This window comes from Symphodus melops (assembly GCF_947650265.1).
Source record: "Symphodus melops genome assembly, chromosome: 7".
NCBI classification, from domain to species: Eukaryota; Metazoa; Chordata; class Actinopteri; order Labriformes; family Labridae; genus Symphodus; species Symphodus melops.
In genome coordinates, this window is record NC_136697.1 from 19679257 (window position 1) to 19698235 (window position 18979).

Here is an 18979-nt window from a genome sequence, read left to right on the forward strand (position 1 = left end):
TATAATGTCATTGCGATGATAATAGGGGTTCCAAATCGACAGCTGCAGTGCCACAGGTGCAGCAAATCACTGCTGTTTCCTCAGCAGCAGGGGGAAAATGTGCAAGCAGTGAACATGTACTCACCACAACGGCCGCCAGGATAGGCACTTGATAAATCCATTTCAAATTGCCCGCACTTAAGTCCCAACACCTGCAGGGATCAATGACAATGACAACATGGATCAGTAGTTGCCTAAGTAAGGATCAGGCTGCGAGCTGAGATAATCCGAGAACACTGGTAATCCTTCATCAAAGAAATTAAGAGTAGATGCCCAGTGTTTTCCCTCCCTCCCATTTATCAAGGACCACAGGTAACCAACCACTGAAAAAATAGGTTCTGTTCAAATCAAGTTTTTTACCCAGCACTGGAATCCATGACAAACTGTGTATCGTATCTTGTTGTATTAAATTGTGTTGTATCATGATGTTTTAAAGGAATTTACAGTATTTATGACAAACTAATTGTTTACAAACTAATTTTACTAATTTATTTATTTTCCACAGAGAACAAGAACAAGAACAGCTATATTTATTTCTTTATAACATGTCTGTTTCTTGAATTCCAGTTAAATCCTTTTCATTTTGAGGCGGATATCTTTTCATGCGATGGCCCTATTACAGTGCTACAGTCGCTTGTTGTGTGAAGACAATAGATGGCTCAAAGATGGCGTAGAAAAACGTATCTGTGCATTCTACACAACACTCATACACAGTCAGAACTGACAACACAAAGTTTCCCTATATAGTACTATAGCTGCATGAGGTTAAGGGCAATTGGGCAACTCCTGCATGGCAGCTTAGTTGTAAGCTCTTAGATCCAAAGTCCTCAATGTTCAACCAGGATACAGGAACAAAATGTGGAGGCTGCAGATTGTGCAAAGAAGGGCTTTAAAGCCCGCCAAATTGGTTTCGAGGCCTCTTTCCCTGTGAAAAGCTCTACCTATTTCAAATTGGAAGGTGAATAAAGCCGTGTAGTTTCATACCTCACCATGCCCAGAAAAAAATTATTTTTTTCATGAATCAATTTGCATCTGAGTTTTACCTACCTGCTCCACGATTTGTGTGGTGAAGCACTTCAAGAAAAAGAATATTCAGAAGAACTGAAAAAATGTTCACGAGGATCACTTACTCTGTGTCTGCAAATGTTGCTCTCACAGTCGCCCAAACGGTCACAAACATGGCTGGTACTCCTGGAGAATAAAGTCAAAAATATACACACACTTGATAAAATAGCCATTGCTTTGAGAAAACTTCCTAAAAGATGACGAAAGAGCTCCTTAAAAAGTGTATATATGTAGAACCTGGGTAGCACAGCATCCACATTGTATGCGCTGTGCTTATGTAAGTTTTACGCACAGTGTGTACAATGCAGGAACTGTAAGGCCCATTTCCATGCAATGGGGCATTCTCCTATATCCTTGTCTACTTATTCATAAAAACAGCTTTGATTTTAAAGCGCCTCTCAAAGTTTTTGCATTCCAATACGGCTACCAAAAAGTCGCTTTTTACAAACATCTAGCGGTATATGTGATAAATGTAAATAACACAAGACTCACCCCATCCAATCAGGGTGAATCCCCAAAGATACTTTCTGTCCGAGAAGAAGGTCATGAAGATGAGGCTGTGCAGGTAAAGTCCCTCTACAAGGATCCAGTAGTAATTGGTCGCCAAGAAGTACATGAACAATGTCACAACCACCTTGCAGCCAATCTGTCAACAAACAGCAAGGAGAGCAGATTTAATCAATAGTCACACTGGGAAAAAAAATGCTTTTCATATGTCAGTATCAATTGTTTCCATATTTACACAGCAGTTTACAGCAGGGGTCGTTATTCAGTGGTCTGTGCCGAAATATTGCCTTTGCAGTGAATACTGGAATATTGAACGGACACTTATTGATGTGGAGTGGACAACAGAAAACTACATAAAATCAAAAAACTGCATCTAATTCTTCATACTGATCGCTAGTCCAAAGAAGACTGAAAAACATGGATCAAATCTAACCACTTTAAGATCTTTGCAGATTTTCTGTCCCTAAAGATTTGATCTGGGACGTAAGGCAGCTGCATGCTCTTACAAAGATTCACACTTTAACCGTACTATGAGACTGGTTCCCCTCCTGCAGAGCTGCTTACTAATCAAGGAGCGACTTTGACAATTTATGCGACCACCTACTGAGAACAAACTGGCAGAAAAAACAGACAAAGTGCAACAAACTCAAGGTCTGCTCGAAGGTTTACAACTGTTCAAAGGAATTATTTCTTCTTCTTTGTCTGCTGCTGCTTTGCTTTGTTTTCTGTTATTAACAGTTATTGCAGTGACTTGCACACTTAAATGGAATCCAAATTCAATCATGCTTCTGATTGGGTCATGTAGCAATAAATAGCAATAAAAGTTCAATTCTATCACAGCACAAAAACTTTTGCATTTGCTAGTGATTTTTCTTAAGAGTGCTGAAAAGTAAAGTTACGTTGTGTATCGAATAAGGATGAAAAAAGGAGCTGCTTGCTCTCCTAATGAGGGGTGAAACTGATCTGTAACGTGGACCTCCACACAGCCGTCCTGCTCTTTACATGTTTTTAATTTCATCATTATCAGAAACCCATTCATCTCTGATGAGAAAAGATCGAGGGACGATAAAAAAAGAGAGCACAGTTTGTAATCTAACAACTCTTCAGCTGCAGCCGGTTGTTTGCCAGGGAGCATCTTTTCAACCGGAGATTGAGAGACACAGGACATGATAGCGGGGGGGCGATTGAAAATAGTTAAGACAGGGCATGTTTGTCTGTTGCATCTCAACACTGTTTGTTAGGAAACTGAGGAGACTGTTTTCTGTCTGTTTGAGTGTAGAATGTTTTCCAATGTAAGATTTCAGCCGTTGAACATTTCAGGGTCTAGATGTTCTTATCTTCTTCTTCATAATGCTCCATACATTATAGTATTTGAGTAAGCCAAAGTATCAGTTTCGCCAAAATTTGTTTCCTCCAGAGGGCGGCTGGGCTCAGCCTTAGAGATAGGATGAGAAGTTGAGACATGTGGAGGGCTGCTTCTCCTCCATGTTGAATAGAGCCAGTTGAGGTGGTTCGGGCGTCTGATTAGTATGCGTCTTGGATACCTCCCTCGGGAGGTTTTCCGGGCCTGTCCAACTGGAAGTAGGCTCCAGGGTAGACACAGAGCTTGCTGGAGGGATTATCTTTTCCATAGTGCCCTTGGAACGCCTTGGACTCCCCGAGGAGGAGCTGGAAGATGTTTGCTAGGGTTAGAGATGTCTTGGTGGACTTGCTCAGCCTGCTGCCACCATGTTGTTCGAAAAAAAAAAAACGACTCCACTCTTTGCAGCCTAAAAGCTTTTCACCGCCGTCTGTACATCCTGTCTTATGTACTGACCTTTTTTTGCACTATATCAACTACACACTATATTTTCCCGAGACTTACTTTTGCGCGGAATTGTTGAGTGGATGTTTTTGCAGAGAACGACGTGAATGTCAACATGACGCAACACTGCTTTTGATGTGTAAAGAACATGAAGGTTGTGATATTATAGAGAAATAATTCAGTTTATAATCAACATCTTTTATATTTAAGTACATTTAGTGCAGTTATACGGCACAAGTATTTTTCATGGCAGCCTCTCACAAAATGTCAATATCATACCTATTCTTTATTCCAAGCATATGTTTAAGTACACCTATAGAAGCAGCAGATTTTTTTTTTTTTTCAGATTTGAAAATGTCAAGTACTTTGAATTTCCTGTTGTATCTTTTATCACTCGTCCTATCTGCATCATTTACTTGATCATAAGTGAAACGAAAGGTTATCACACGGTCCACTTATCATACAACCCTCTTCAACTAGTTCGGAGGAGATGATTAGAAACCAGCAGCTGTCACAGCAACATGCTGATGCATTTTTATAGTTTCTTTGTGGGCGGAGTGAATTTCCCCTGTGACCTACTTACTTGTTTTATTTTGCATTAAGAGATACATTGTTCAATTCATTGACTTCAACCTTGTTATCAATGGCTACAGCGGGCTTTATTATGTCCTTTTGTATTGACAGTTGGTGGGTAAATCCCAGCATCCCAAACTGATTAAGTCAGTCATTGATTCAGTCGACCTCCGTGCGGCTTTCAGCTTCAGCTGTTGCTGCCGTATTGTGATGAAATCCTTTTTAGAATTCCTTTGAGTGCTCCTCTTTTCTCTCTGTGTGTTTATCTCGGTTCATTTTCATCACTTTCATTTTTGATCAGCTTGTTTTCTTAAAAGCTTTTGTTGGTTTCTTTTATTATTATTGTTTTTGGTCCAATAATAATTTTACATCTGCCTTATTTCTGTGTGTGAGCAAATCAATCAATCCATCCATCCATCATCATTTGTATCGCACCAATTCGAAGAAAACATCAGAAACAACAGAAACATATGTTGCTGCAGCATCTTGTGCACACACACTTCTCTCTGGCCTCTCCTCCCCCAGATAAGACCAAACAAAAAACGAAGACATGATTCAAACAGGCTAATCAAATTATGATCAATGCACAAAAAAAAAAGTCAGCTAATGAAATGTTCCAAACACTGCACCCTTCATCTGTGAATAAGCCTTGTAATATATAAATACTGTTTTATCTAGGCTGACAGAAAGGGTTCATTTTTTAGATGAAGCTACAGTACAGTGGTTTCAGGGTAAAAACAAAACAACATTTTTGGATCATTGTTCTAAGGCTGCCAGGTCTAATTTAATAAACACACTAAAGTACAGTATGCAAAGGTATACATACCTGTATTCCTCCGATTTGCCACATAAATCTGCAACTTTAATGAAGCTGTTTTAATCATAACTCATTATGCACAGTCACGGGATAAAAATGTCAGCTAAATATATTGCGCAAATTATTTGTTTGCATATTAAAGCATGCATGAAAAGTTCCCTGTCTTTACCCATTTTTTAAATTCGACTCCGAGAGCGAAGGCCAAGTCCTGGCCTAGTAAAAGCTTGGCATGCTGACAAACAGTGCAGTTTATTTGCTCCAGTGCTGCTTGAAAAGCAGGTGAGACCTAGCGAAATACCACTTCCTTTTTGCAAGCAAAACATTTAACGCCCAACTACTCCACAAATCAAATTATCTGAGCGTGTAATGGAATCAAACGAGGATAATTACGTTTATAATTTTATCTAAGTAAAATCAGTCTCCTCTTTTCTTATACACTTTGTATGGACACACTTGCTTTTTTTTCCAACCGGAAAACAGATACTATCAGTTCTTGAAATATAAAGATGAAAACACGTGAACACCCTGAACACGTGAGGACTGCTGCCTTAAAACTACATTATTCACTCAGGCTTTCAATTAGAAATATACTGTCTGCCTTACTGCAACACATTCTTCCTTTTTAGTAGTTTTTAACAGTTGTTCCTTTATCAAGTATTTTTACATCCTCTCTGTCTTTTAATGATGTATGATTCTTTTGCACCGGTTTATTTTATTTTAGTTTTAAATTACTGTTGCATTCTTTCCTTAAGCTCTGTTTTAATGTTTTTCTATTTTTATGTCTGTAAAGCACTGTGAATTGCCTTGTGTCTGAACAGCGCTATATAAATAAAATTGCCTTGCCCCTCCCCCCCATCTTCCAGGCTCCATGTTCCTCTTGACCTTATCTATCTGTGTGTGTGTGTGTGTGTGTGTGTGTGTGTGTGTGTGTGTGTGTGCGTGTGTGCGTGTGCGTGTGTGTTTGAGCTGTGCTGGTGTACTCACAAACTGTGTTTTGTTTGCTGGCGGTGCCTCGGTGATGGACTTGAGGTCTTCCACTGTGACTCTCTCCATGCTTTCCAAGGCTGATCCAGAGTAGAGCACGATATCTTTCACAAAAATGCTGATAGCTCTGAGCATGTAGGACACAAAAAGGTGCATGTGGATGTAGTTCCTGGTGCAGTGTAATCGTCTGGGGGTGAAAAAAAACAAACATGAGTGACAAGTTAAAAAAATAAATAAAAAAAAGATCCTGCTTCTGTGTGTCTTTCTTTGAGTGTGTGATTATGCTCTCGGGGCCGGCACACCTTCAAGTAAGAGTGAGAGTTTTCACTCACTTACACACACATATAAAAGATCCTGATTTTAATTAGAGCCAGCTGAATTCCACGCTGACTATAACACATTTTTGTAGATTTAGGGGCTTGAAATGCTCAAATATTGAATTGCTTGCCTCAAAGTGAGCTGTAAAAACAAAATTGCAAGCATGTGTCGAGTGAAGCCTGCAAATTTCCCTCTGCAGACGAGCACAAATGTATCTGTCAAACGCTCCTCAAAAACATCCTGTTTAAGAGTTTACTGTGGAGTGGCACTTTGAGGTCATGATAAAGATTACAATCAGATGTGTGATTAGAGGCTGTAAAATGTTGTCACTGCAAAGTCAACAAAGAAAAAAGTGAGTTATGATTTCTGAACTAAATGTAAGTTAGAAATTCAAAAAGTTCAGGTACTTCAATGATCCCTTTGATATTTATAATTGAATATTTCTTCCTATGAGAGTTTAGTTGACATAATACTGGATGTGTTGAGCTACCCTTTGCAAAGTATTGATTTAGGATTGGTCAACTGAAACTAATCAAGCAGACATTTCCCTGGTGTAAAATACAGAACACGACTGCTAATGTGATGTATCCCTTTTCTCGGCCCGGAGAACATTTACGAGTTCTCCTGTCTACATACTGACATGTTGACAGGGAGACACGGAGCGCTCCGCAGCATGGGCCAGAATGTCAGGCGGGCCCCTGGGATAACTTATTAAACTCATTTGGCCCGTAGATTTCCTGGTGCCAGTTGGAAAGCGTTCCTGAAGCTGTCTGCCTGCTGGCCTGAACGGTAAGGCACGCTGTTAGGAACATTGGTAAACAGTGATTCTACATTGATTCCTGATACTTGCCCATTCTAAACAAAATAAGCAAATAGAGAAAAAAAATGAATTCAACCTTGTTTGAGGGCAGACCTAAGCAGTTAGTCGCCAGTAGGCCAAATCAGAGTCTTTCAGAAAGTCAATCTGGACCTTTAATGACAAAAGGAACTAATGTTTTACAGCTTATTCGTTCCAATACAAGAAGAACGTCAGTCTGTTTAACTGCTGACAAATAGGACGTCAGCTGATACTTCCGTAAACTGTTTGATTGTTAAAGAGTCATTATTTTATAGAAGGCTATTTTCATATTTTATACCGGTAGTTGTTAGGCACAAGTATGCAAAATCAATCATCTGCATTAAGTGTTAAGCCTGACGCTTTGGCAGCGAAATGATAATTTTAAAGCGATTTTAGAATGCAAGCGAATGTGTTTTAAGCAACAAGCTACTTTTAAAGTGAAAAAGGTGATGTGTTAACTACTTCAGAGTCAGAATCAGTTTTCTGTTGCCGAGTTCATTCACACATTCAAGGAATTTGATTTGGTGTTTTGTGGAAAAACTACTTATTTGCAAAGGACTAAAGACTGCAAGAAAAACAGCAAGAAGTTATACAACAGCAGTGCTCCTGCTGACAAGAAACTTCAACAAAATAAGATACAAATAGAAAAAGCGATTTAAATATAACAGGACAGCGCTCAACAGTGACCACCTACTTTTTTAGTGGTTAAGTACATTCAAATCCTCCAGTGACGTTTCTTTCAGACGCCATTGATATCATACAGGAGCATAAACCATCATTTCACACTCAGGTAGCTTGTTATCCAAATCGACCATAGAGAAAATTAATGTGATTTGTATTTCAGGAACCACACTGCTAAGAACCTATAAAAAAAATGCATAAATTGTACAAAAGGTGCATTGGAGGAGCTGTGTAGTTTTGCAGGTATGTGCAGGATTTAAAGTTCATGAAATACAAATTAAAGTCCCAAAAAATGAAAAAATATCTGGCCTTTTGTATTTATAAAAGGGTATTCTCCATTGAATACTGCTGTCAATAAGGCAAGATAAGGATGAAAAATACATTCTCGTTAAAAAATCGTGATTCTCTGCGGCTTCATAACTGACATTATTTACAGCTTGGTGGGATTAAAAAGACAATAACAGAGCTTCGTGTCTATGTGTAGAATTCTGAAATCAGCATGCAAACAACACAAGAACCTAAATGTCAGATGATGGAACACGCATTACTGCAAGCCTGGAGGCAGACTCTTCTTCAAAAGTCGACATATCATGGTTTGTTAAAAGTCAACTTAAAAGTCAAAGGTAATGTTTGATACAGTTGCGTGCTTCATGTTTTTGCCTTGACAGCTAATACACTGCATTGCATGATTGTATAGCTGATTGCATGATTTCATGCAGAGCCTCTTTCTTTTCATTAAGTCATCCTGAAATTAATATGCCCTCTGTAGCACAGCATGATTGCAACGACATCATGATCAGACACTGGTCCATCATGCCATGAAACATTAAGAATCCCCGTTATGATCCCTCCTCCTAAAATTGCTCCAACCTTAACCTTAACAACCTAAACACCCTGTTTTTTTTTTTTTTTTTTTTTTGTTTCTTTGCAATTCCCAGTCTTGGCAGCGTCTGTTTGAAAATATTGATTGGAAAAAAATTGCAGCGAGAGCGCTGACTCACCGGAAATATCCCAAGATGACCACAGCTACCATGAGTGATCCCAGGGAGATTGAGTAGCCCACAGTGTAGATGAGATAGAGACGGTGAAAGACCTCCTGTTGAAAGAGCATTATTTATGAGAATGTCAGCCGGGCAGCAAAAATGTTGTAAAACATCACCTTATTTCACTGCAGCGTTAGATATACTGAAAGAAACATAATACCTACAACCTGAATGGTGATGGTCATGATGGTTTTGATATTATTGATTTTGTTTGATAACGATGATTTTTTAAGATGGTTTCTATATTGATTTAAGCTCCCAAGAACAGCCGTCAATGTTGTGCTTCTGTGCACTGCTGTGTGTCCGATCTGACTTAAAGCTTTTTTTTTTGCACTTACTGACATTGTTTCCTCTTTTCCAGATCCTCGCTTGTATGTTGCTTTACGTCTATACAGCTCTATGTTTATTCTGTTTTCAGCCACAGTGTAAGAAAATGTATTCAGATCACCAATGAATTTGTTCCGATGAAGTTAGACATTGATCAGTTATTTTATATTAAATGATTTAACAAGGCATCAACCAAAACCACAAATTGGAAGGCTTTTCCGTTGATCTAATCTGTTCCCTCTTTTATATGAACACTGAGGAGGATGGTACTGCCAGATTATAAGAAATAATGAGCACCATACAATAAACACATTACTTTAAATAGCTCCTATTCTGTACAGGTGGCTTCATCAAACCCGAAGAAACAGCATTGATTCAGTATTTTATCATCTTTAAACTAAGTTTCAATCAGTTCAATGAACAGGGTTGTTTACTATGTTCACATTATATCGGCACATCCCCTCCACCCCTAACCCATCACTAAGCCCACTCAAATATTTGTGCGTCAGAGGTTTTTCAAACATGTCTCTTCTTGGCGACAGAACGTTTCAAGCACCCAGAAGTTACTGATGGAAACAACATCTGACACGGGTGGTGGAGCTGAGAAAGGCTGGGTGGAGCAGCGTGATGTTCCAGCAGCGAGCTGGCAGCCAGAGGACGCTGTAAGGAGAGCCACTAACCAGACCCCTCTGTGCGTCAACAAGCACGAAGAGGCCAAGAGCCCTGTGTGATGTAACCAGATACTCCACTGCTGTTATCACTTAGCATCAGAAGCTTGCACCAAAAAACATACTCCAACAAAAAAAAAAAAAGAAAGAAAGAAAAAGAAATGGGCGCCTCACTTGTGGTGGTGGTCCGCGGTATGGCAGTTAGATATGTGTAGGGCTTTCATTCGTGCATATGCATTTGTCATTAACTGCTGCAGCCCGCACTCTCTGGAGCCCATCATCGTAAACATCTGATGTCAGAAAGAGATTGAAGGGCGCCATGATGAGGTTATACCCACATCCCCGGCTTCACATGCAAGCACGGGAGAGAAATATGAATCAAGGACAGCTGTTGACGCTTTCAGATTTTCAAGAGACAAACCTATAATAATTAATCGTCTTTTTTTGCAGTCAGTTACAATGTATTGACTGATCACGCCTTTTTTGTAAGCCTCCTATGCACTGTCAATATGAGAGGTGTTTGATAACCCCGAAAGACGGAGCAACTCGTCCATTTCAAGGCTATACAGCTTCTCATATGTGAGACATGTGGAGTGTTTCCATGCACAGCAGAACAGTACAGAATGCTTTTAATGTCATAACAAAATGGAAATAAAAGAGTCACCGTATTCATCTGCACTCACATGAACATCCATAAGAGTTAAGGAAATACAACATAAAAACTACTAGCTGTGCTTCATATAAGTAGAAGTAAAAAGTGCACAACATGGTAAGAGCTAAAAGTGTCAGTTTGTCTTTAAGAGCCAGGATGTTGCTGTTTCTATTCCCAGCAGTTTTATTCACTACAAGGGTTACAACATAAAACCCTCTTAGAATGCGAAAGAAAGACACACATACAGGATCAGACCAACCTTTGTCAGTCTCAAGGGAATGATGGAGTTACGGGCTGCTGTGTTCTCTTAAAAAAAAAAAAAAAAAGAGTTTTCTCAACATGTGCCGTGGTGTGACGGTGATGTCAGCGCTGTTGGTATTTATGATCCCCAGTTCTGACTCCCTCATGCTGATTTATGTTACAGATGGTTAAGCCTGATTATTATGTTTTGCTAATATGCAGTATGAAAGGTTTTGGGGTTTTAGTTGGAAAATAAAGGTGTTGTTTCTGAAGAGTTTAAACGTTGGAGAAATTAGAGAGCTGGGAGAGAATTGTTGACAGTCACGCGACGCTCATTATAGACAATTATTTCCCCTTGATTTGCTGTGTGTTTGTGCGTGTGTGTGCGTACGTGTGTGTGTGTGTGTGTGTGTGTGTGTGTATGTATGTGTGTGTGTGTGTGTGTGTGTGTGGGTGTGTGTGTGTGTGGGGGTGGTTGTGTTTAAGAGATTAAAACACTGCATAACATAATGGAAACAACACAATAGGAAAACAGCTGTAACAAATTACAAAAGGTTGACAAAAGGAAACTCCTTTTTGGCTTTGTCACTGTAATGATCCTGAAACTGTTTGACTCAATCAAACCAACAGCAAACAACATCAGGGAAAATCATTTATAATTTCTCCTATTCCAAGCTTCTTAGTTCTGGTCAGTAGGTACACTAGATATCTTTTTTTTCTCCAAATATTCAACTGCAATTGGCTTCATTTCTGATAAGGATAAAAAAAAAAAAAATCAGTGTAAATTTATATATTTCCTCAAGGCCTTTCTGAGATACTGTGTTCAGCACAAGAAAGGAAGGAAGTGAGGTCGCAGGGAGAGAAATTGCAACTAGTGTGAGCTGAGCAGCTCTCAGCACCAGACAGAGAAAGAAAGAGAGAGTCACAACGAAGCATGAGGATGCTAATATATGTTAGTATAGTTAGTTGAGAGCCAGCTTGTTTGGTTCAGACTGGATTTTTTGTTTGCAAAGTCAAAATGGGAGGCGCTTGCAGACACATATCAGACAAAGTTATTCAAAGAAACACTTCAATATTGTTGGTGAGATGCAACAACCAACGTTTTTTTAAAAATTATTGTTATTTTAAGTCCACTCTGCAGAATCTGAGTTTCCTCTTATCTAGTTGTGGCGTGAGCTGCTACAAGCGTCAGCCATAATTGGTGAGTGCTTTTCCCCTCTGAATGGAATGCTTTCTGGCAAGTTTTACACTTTGCAATTAAAACTAATTAGACAATGTTTTGAGTTTATGTTTGAACAGACATTAACCTGAACGCAGCCTCACATTAACACAGAGTGACCACGTTACCATCCTGTCATTACTCCCGCTGTCATCATCTCGACGCTTCATCAAACATGAGTTAAGTTCACTTACACTGTGCATTAGTGAGAGGACATGTATAAAAATGTGTCGTTCATTGCACAAAGGGATTGTAATTGCTGGGTGAAAATGGATGGTTAAAGGCTGTAAGGCTTTTACTCGTAATTGTTGTAAAGGAAGATACTGTATGTGTGTGACTGAGCATGTAAACAATGATTATATTCCCCTCACCTTTTCATGGCTGTGGTTGTAATGGTAGAGGAATTTTGCACATTCGTTATAATTGGCCCAAGTCTTGTTGGTCGTAACCTGCTCCCATGATCCATTGTTGTCACACCGACGGTATGCGAGTCCTACAGATCCAACAGAAAAGTCTCGCTTTAATTACAGATCTTGCAAGTTGTTACTCAACACAGTCGATGACTCATCCTCAGTTTGCTTCTACGTCAAATCTACATTAACGCTAAAACTGCAAAAGAGGTTTTCGTAATGAGTGTGTGCTATAAAGGCCTATTCCGGGGTTCGTGTTAGGCTGGTGCTCTTCTCCGCAGGTAAAATGAGCTTTGATTTCATCCCTGGTCAATCCTACCTTTGTGGTTGAAGTCATGGATATACTCTGGACACGTAGTGGATACAAGTTTTCCTGGAGCTCCTTCCGGCCAGCAAACAATCCCGTCCCATTCTGGTGAGCAGAAACCATCTGCAGAGACAAGAGCAGGGCTGACTTTTAAAGATGGAGTACCTCTCTTGGTTCAAGCGTTAAATGGCTGCAGGCTCTTACAGCAGAAGAGTGCTGCATGGGTTCTATTGTGCTTTAAGAAACAGGCCGGATAAATGAACTTTACACTGTATATGAAAGAGCGCTGCAGAGCAGGGTCTTACTATGTGCTGAGTCTGACTGTTTGTTTTAACAGACATGGGTCACACTGATCTATTGTTTTATAATTAGGACTCGCAATCATGGAATTCCCAGCATGCTGAAAACAAGTAGTCCATTGAATCCATGTATTCATTAAGGGTGTGTTTGTTCGTTGCAGCAGATTGAAAAAAGACTTTTATTGATGGCATCATACTGTTTCTATTTTGTCCTGAATTGGTTTCAGTATGGATTTCATTTAAAAGATTCCCTTCAACAAAGACTGCATTGAGGGGCTGAATGAAGCCCATTTTATGTGACCTAAGTTTCATACCTGTATGCTCTCCATTGATTATCTCTTTTTTGAAAACAAATACTTACATCACCTTTAATATAAAATAAATATAAACATGTTTCTAATTGTTTAATACTATCAGTTTATTGGTTAATGATCTGATATATACAGCCTACAAATGTTTCTTACTATTAACATGGAGTCCTGGTGTTCTAGAGGTCGTTTCTTTAAGTGGCAGTAAGCAACATGAATGTTTCAGTGTCTCCTTCTACTACCTCGTATCTCTAAGCACCAAATGACACACAAAACATGTATGCCAACTGTTGTTACTCTAACTGTCAGCTCCATTCAGCTATCTATGTCTCAGACAGGCAATCATTATACATCCAAACAACACTAACTGGTGTGTGCTGAACAGCTCTCAGCACCAGAGAGAGAAAGAGAGAGAGAGAGAGGTTTTTTTTTTTTTTTTTGCCTCGAGCAGCTTTTAAATGTCCTTGTTAAAAACAAGAGTAGCAATAGTAACAGGAGCAATCATTTTGAGCAGCCCCCTCACTCTGATATCTCTACATCAGTGCGTGTACAGAGGATCCTGTTTGTGGGTGCGAGTGTGTGTGCGTGTGTGTGCATGTGTGCATGTGTGCGTGTGTGTGTGTAGGATGTCTCAATAACAGTGTGTGAAAAAAAAAAAAAAGAAAAACCCACACACAGGATTAGTTAAGTTTGTCTTCTAATAAGTGTTAGAAATGTCTCCTCTTTTGTCACATTTGTATTTCACTAACAAAATTGTATCAAGGAAAACATTTTAGACCTAAAAGAGTGACATCCTTAAATAACGCTTTACGCCTGAACGTTTCGATTTCAGAGCGGGCTGTTTAAAAATTCAGCCTGACTTGAAACATTTTTGTGGTGAATCATAAAAACAAGGCGTGCAATCATTAAAACAACATTATTTTGTTATTCCCCAAACCTTTGAGGATTCCAACAAAATTGCTGATGGTGTGTTTTTCTCGCAGATCACTAAGACTATTTTTAGTGCAGAATGTGAAAGGATCTGCGACATCTAAACAGGATTCAGACAAAGAGCTGCAGATTTCAAAAGGGGAAAAAATGGCCATTTGTAAGAATAGAGCCCCTTAATTGTAAAGCTCTCTGATAGTGGAAGCAAAGTCTGTTTCCCCACAGATTTCTGGCAATCGCCTCCTTCATGGTTTGGCATTTTATGTTGTATTATTGAAACCATCTGCCCCACTGTGACCACTAATAAGTAGCTACGAATAAAACTAAAACTATCCTCTCTTTGCAGTAGATCCATTATTTTCCCATTCCTTTAATCAAACTTGCAAAGAAACAGGCAAATAAAAAGCATGCCGTCATTGCTTCACATGTCACTTACAGCGAGAAATTAAAGAGTAGACAGCACAGAGCTGTCAGAGTCTGACGGATCTTTTGAGGGAGAAAAAAAAATCACACTGACCACACATCCTGAGAGTAAAAGTAGAATTGCTTTAGGTTTTGTTACCATGGGACCACCTACTGTACTACCAGGCTCAAATTAAACACTGAACACACACATAGCATTTCCCGTACGTTTCTTGACCACGTTTAAATATAAACGTGACTACGCAGGGAGTTTGGTATTAGTGATGTCAATGGGGTTTTTAATAAGGTTTTCTTCCCCCCACCTCATTTGATTTTGACCTGCAGATGTCAAAACACAGACTGCATTTTCTCATGATATATGCAGCCTTTTTATAATGATTGCTGATGTTGTTCCTTGCCCAGACCACAAGCTTGAAGGCTGAGCTATTTTCACACTGCAAGGTCTGGGGCATTGCACCCACATCCCTCCACTGTCCTCTCAAGGAAAACCTCAGTGTTTTCCTACAAGAAAACCTTATTTTAGCCATGTAATGGAGACCTTTGTGTATTTAAAGCACAAAGGAGAAATAACAACAAGTAGATTAAATGTTGAAACCAAGATTAAGGTTTTAGGCTCACACAGGACTCGATCCGTTCGCAGTGAACCTGTAATTGCAGAATCAAGTCATTACACAATCGCTCATTTCAGACTGGCATTTTAAAAAAGTCACACTCCACATTTCTTATAACAGGCCAGTTAAACCAACAGTTTAAAGGGACAGAGAGAAAAACTCTGGGGGAGGTAAGGCAATAAAAAACATGAACACCAACAATATGCACATCACAAGCTATTTTATGAGTCAAATCTTGACTTGTCTCCTCAATCTAAGTGAGCATCAAGCGAACCACGTCCCAGATTTGAAATGATCTCTAATTGACATAATTACAAACAAACAGCCAGATGAGCCACTTTAGTTCAAATCAAGTTCAAGTGAATTGAAGTCAAAGTCATTCATGTGCCATTAAGTAAGAAACATTTTCAACTCAAGCACGTTAAATGAGCGCATGTATGTGCTTAATTTAGTCATAGAGTACAATGTTTACGTTTAATCCTGGTAAACTGCTGACGGTGATATGAATGAGCATTATGTGCAACCTTCTAAAAGAGGTCAGGAAAGAGCCATGAGATAAATAATGAGTCTCATCCAGTGTCTGTCCACATCATCAGGTAAGCAGGTCAGCTCTCGTGTGCTGAGAAAGCCTCAGAACAGCAGCTCTGGCTGCAGCTCACAGAGGATCAGTCAGATGTTCCTGATGGGCTCGTTAGAGTCCAGGTTCAGTTTTAATATCCTCCCTGATGTCCAGACAGAGACTGTGTCACTAAAAGACAATAAAGTCAGATTCCACAGCTATTTTAAATAGCTCTGATTTTTCATGTTCTTAATACTCAACTAGCGACAAGATTTATAAATTAGCAATAGCTATACTCTTCATGCAGCATATCAGTTTCATGCTTTTTATTGAAGCTATGTCTTAAGTACATTGCTGAAATTCAGCTTCAAAATCAGTCATATGAGTCAGAAATCAGGTCTAAATCAGCATGAATTCATACTGTGCACATCTTTCTTAATTGGCTACCAGCTGTTTTTCACATTTAATATTCAGACACAAGTGTTATGACATTATTTTTACACTCTGAAAGAAAACAATTAAGATATTTCTTGTGTTAATGAGAAGATGGAGTGACTTTGCTGGAAGGTGGAGTATTAAGTGTGACACCAGGCTGGCCAGTCACCACCACCTGTCAGGATGAATCAGGACTGATGGAGGTAAGAGGAACAGCAGACTCTTATCTGAGAGGGACATATTGTTTGACCTGCTGCTCTGCATTAACATCTGTGATAACATCCTGTTTAATAGACTTTGAGAAAAAACATAGAGCTGTTATATAAAGCCCGGATATCTCACACAAGATGCTGTTCGGCGCCTACAGTTCTCCAAAAACAGCAATTCTGTCAGATTTTTGAACATGTAATTTCACATTTGTGGACATTTATCCAAACCATGAAAAATTGGGAAATACCCGATGTAACTAGTGGTAAGGGTCAACAAAAGCTTTTGTGTTCTTAGCCGGGAAGTAAACATTTTTAATTATGTGTTTCATTTACAAGGGGGTATCGTTTGGAGGGTCTAAGAATCCCATGCAACCACAATGCACTGGGGTTAAAGAGTAAATAATATGATTGGTTTGGCTGTGGAATTCAAAATCTTTCTCTGAACAATCAACTGGGAAAAAGGCAGAAACCACAGCGGGATATAGTAGAAGCTGGGGTCGCCTGGAAAATGAACACCCATAAATACACAATTTCACCTCTGGATCAGCCTCATATTCAATCCCAGCATTTGTGTAACCCACAGGGGGGACGAAGGAGACAAAGAAAAATGTGTCAAAACAGCTTCAAAAAGCTTTTTCAAATGAAACAGGGATATAAGATCAACGTATCTGCAAAAAATAGTCATTGTTTAACTTTAAAAAACATCAAGGTAGTTGTCACAGAGCTCTAACATTGGCACATAAATCAGCTGATTAGTTCCTGTAATCACCAATCACATTCAAAGAAATCACCAATCACGTTCAATCAGGACGAGAGGGCAGGTTATACAGCCTGAGGCACAAACACTGTCACCCTGCTATGCTGCTTCACCGACACAGCTTCTGTTTCATTTTACTATTTGTCCCAATGGACGTCTTCCTCCTCCTACATCTTATTGGCATACCCTCGCCTTGTGCACGTATTTCAAATCTGTATCCGTAAGGTTGACCTCTGTCTGAATCCCAAGAGGTTTCATCACGCTCTCTATTAAACCTTTTCACTTCAGCTGTAATTCATAGGGGACATCCCTGAGCCGAGCGTATTCAGACAAATAAAACCATTTTGATGTGATAAATGTTTCTCTCTTCGCCAGTGCCTGGCCTCATCATTGCGTTAGCGTGTCAAAATCTCATACATAATCGGCTTGCTTTCTGTGTTGATTAACAAGGTTTTTCTGTCAATATGGACAAATCACAATGGACAGCCTCATGAATTTTCTCTTTCTCTATCCAACACACTCATTAAATAGGGTGTTGAGCATGTCAAATATCATGGCTGTAATCCCTCTATCATTTAGTATCACAATTTACTATATTACTATTACTTTACATCCCTAACATCTCATGCTGGTTACAGGAGCTAACTATTAAACAGAACGAACCAGTTCTGAAGTGATTACAGTTTTGAATTTTTTTCCAGTGACATTCTCAGGATGAGGTTTGTTTTTAAATTTTTAACTCTCAACAAAGTTTAACTGGATTGTTGTGATATTTTTAAGCCACATTATAGACCTCCCGAGGATTGACTGTATCAACAGTATTCTTGAGCCCTAATGTTTTACTTCAGTACCATCTTCATTACAAAGTCAAATTTTTGTCAAATAAGTTAGTAGCAGTAAATCCTTAAAATGTCATTCTGCCTCTGCTGATAGGAATGACGTCTTAAGCACCTCTTAGCATGACAGCATGATATAATGCGTACCTTAGAGAATAAATGTGCCAAAAACCTGTCCTATATCAACATATTAGTGTTGTCTTTTTATCGGAGTTAAGCTCATATCACCGATGTTTGTGACACACACCACTGTTTTCGTGTCTTCCGACTCTTAGTCTATGTTTTACTCACCAGGTATTAAGTGCTTGGATTTGATGTTTCCCTCACACTTCCGTTTGGCTCTGAACAACAGGCCAATCTGCTCCTCTTTCGTCAGGACATCATCTGCATTGACCTGAGAAAAGAAAAAAAATTAAATAGTGTAAGTAGAGGGAAAAATGTAAGTGTTAACGTCACTTATCTTCCAGATAGATCCCAATCTCGTTTTCAGCACAGAAGCTTCAGTGTTTAGCCAGCTCTGCATCTGCCTGTCAACCTTTCTGTGTTCTATACGCATATGCATTTTTCAAAAGCATTGTCATGTTTATTCTAATTTTACTGTATTTCTTTATGTATTTGGTTTTATCTGAACTGGTGTGCTTGCTTATTTCTATTGCTGCAACACCTGTTGATTTGTCGTGATAACTGGTCTCATATCTGGCATACAAGGGGCGTCCAAACGGCAGTGTGGGGCTAGCTTTAAATTGCTTTGCTTCTCTGGTGTTAAACAAATATTGACCAGAATCAACATTAGGAGGACATACTGGCTACTGCATTTGCTTGTTTGTTTGTTCATTAATATCCCAACCCTAACCCTCCACATATGATATTAGACTGAACAATGTTGGGGCAAATATTTACCCAATTTCTTGTAAATTAGATCTTCAACTTCAATAATGTTCAAATCCCTTTCACTATAATTCAGTGATGGGTTAACAATGTCTCTATGTCCTCTTCGCAGTTGCCCCACAAACCACTGACCGCTGCCTCTGACATCCCTGGTCATAGTCCTATCGACAGCATCTTCTAAATAAATCTCCTCTGGTGAACTAATCCTCATCATCTTCACCACAGTTATTTTCTC

At 39.2% G+C, this 18979-nt stretch overlaps 1 protein-coding gene across 1 annotated transcript in view; it reads right to left on the reverse strand.

Moving 5' to 3' along the window:
• The window catches only part of pth1r (parathyroid hormone 1 receptor), a 43109-nt gene that overhangs the window by 2838 nt on the left and 21292 nt on the right, over nt 1–18979 (reverse strand). Inside the window, exons 2-9 of the mRNA XM_079349313.1 lie at nt 18148–18250; nt 12505–12615; nt 12147–12268; nt 8628–8722; nt 5790–5976; nt 1597–1750; nt 1170–1230; nt 125–191 (exon numbers count right to left, since the gene is read on the reverse strand). Coding sequence (XP_079205439.1) covers nt 125–191; nt 1170–1230; nt 1597–1750; nt 5790–5976; nt 8628–8722; nt 12147–12268; nt 12505–12615; nt 18148–18250 — 900 coding nt within the window. The remainder of the gene's footprint in view (nt 1–124; nt 192–1169; nt 1231–1596; nt 1751–5789; nt 5977–8627; nt 8723–12146; nt 12269–12504; nt 12616–18147; nt 18251–18979) is intronic.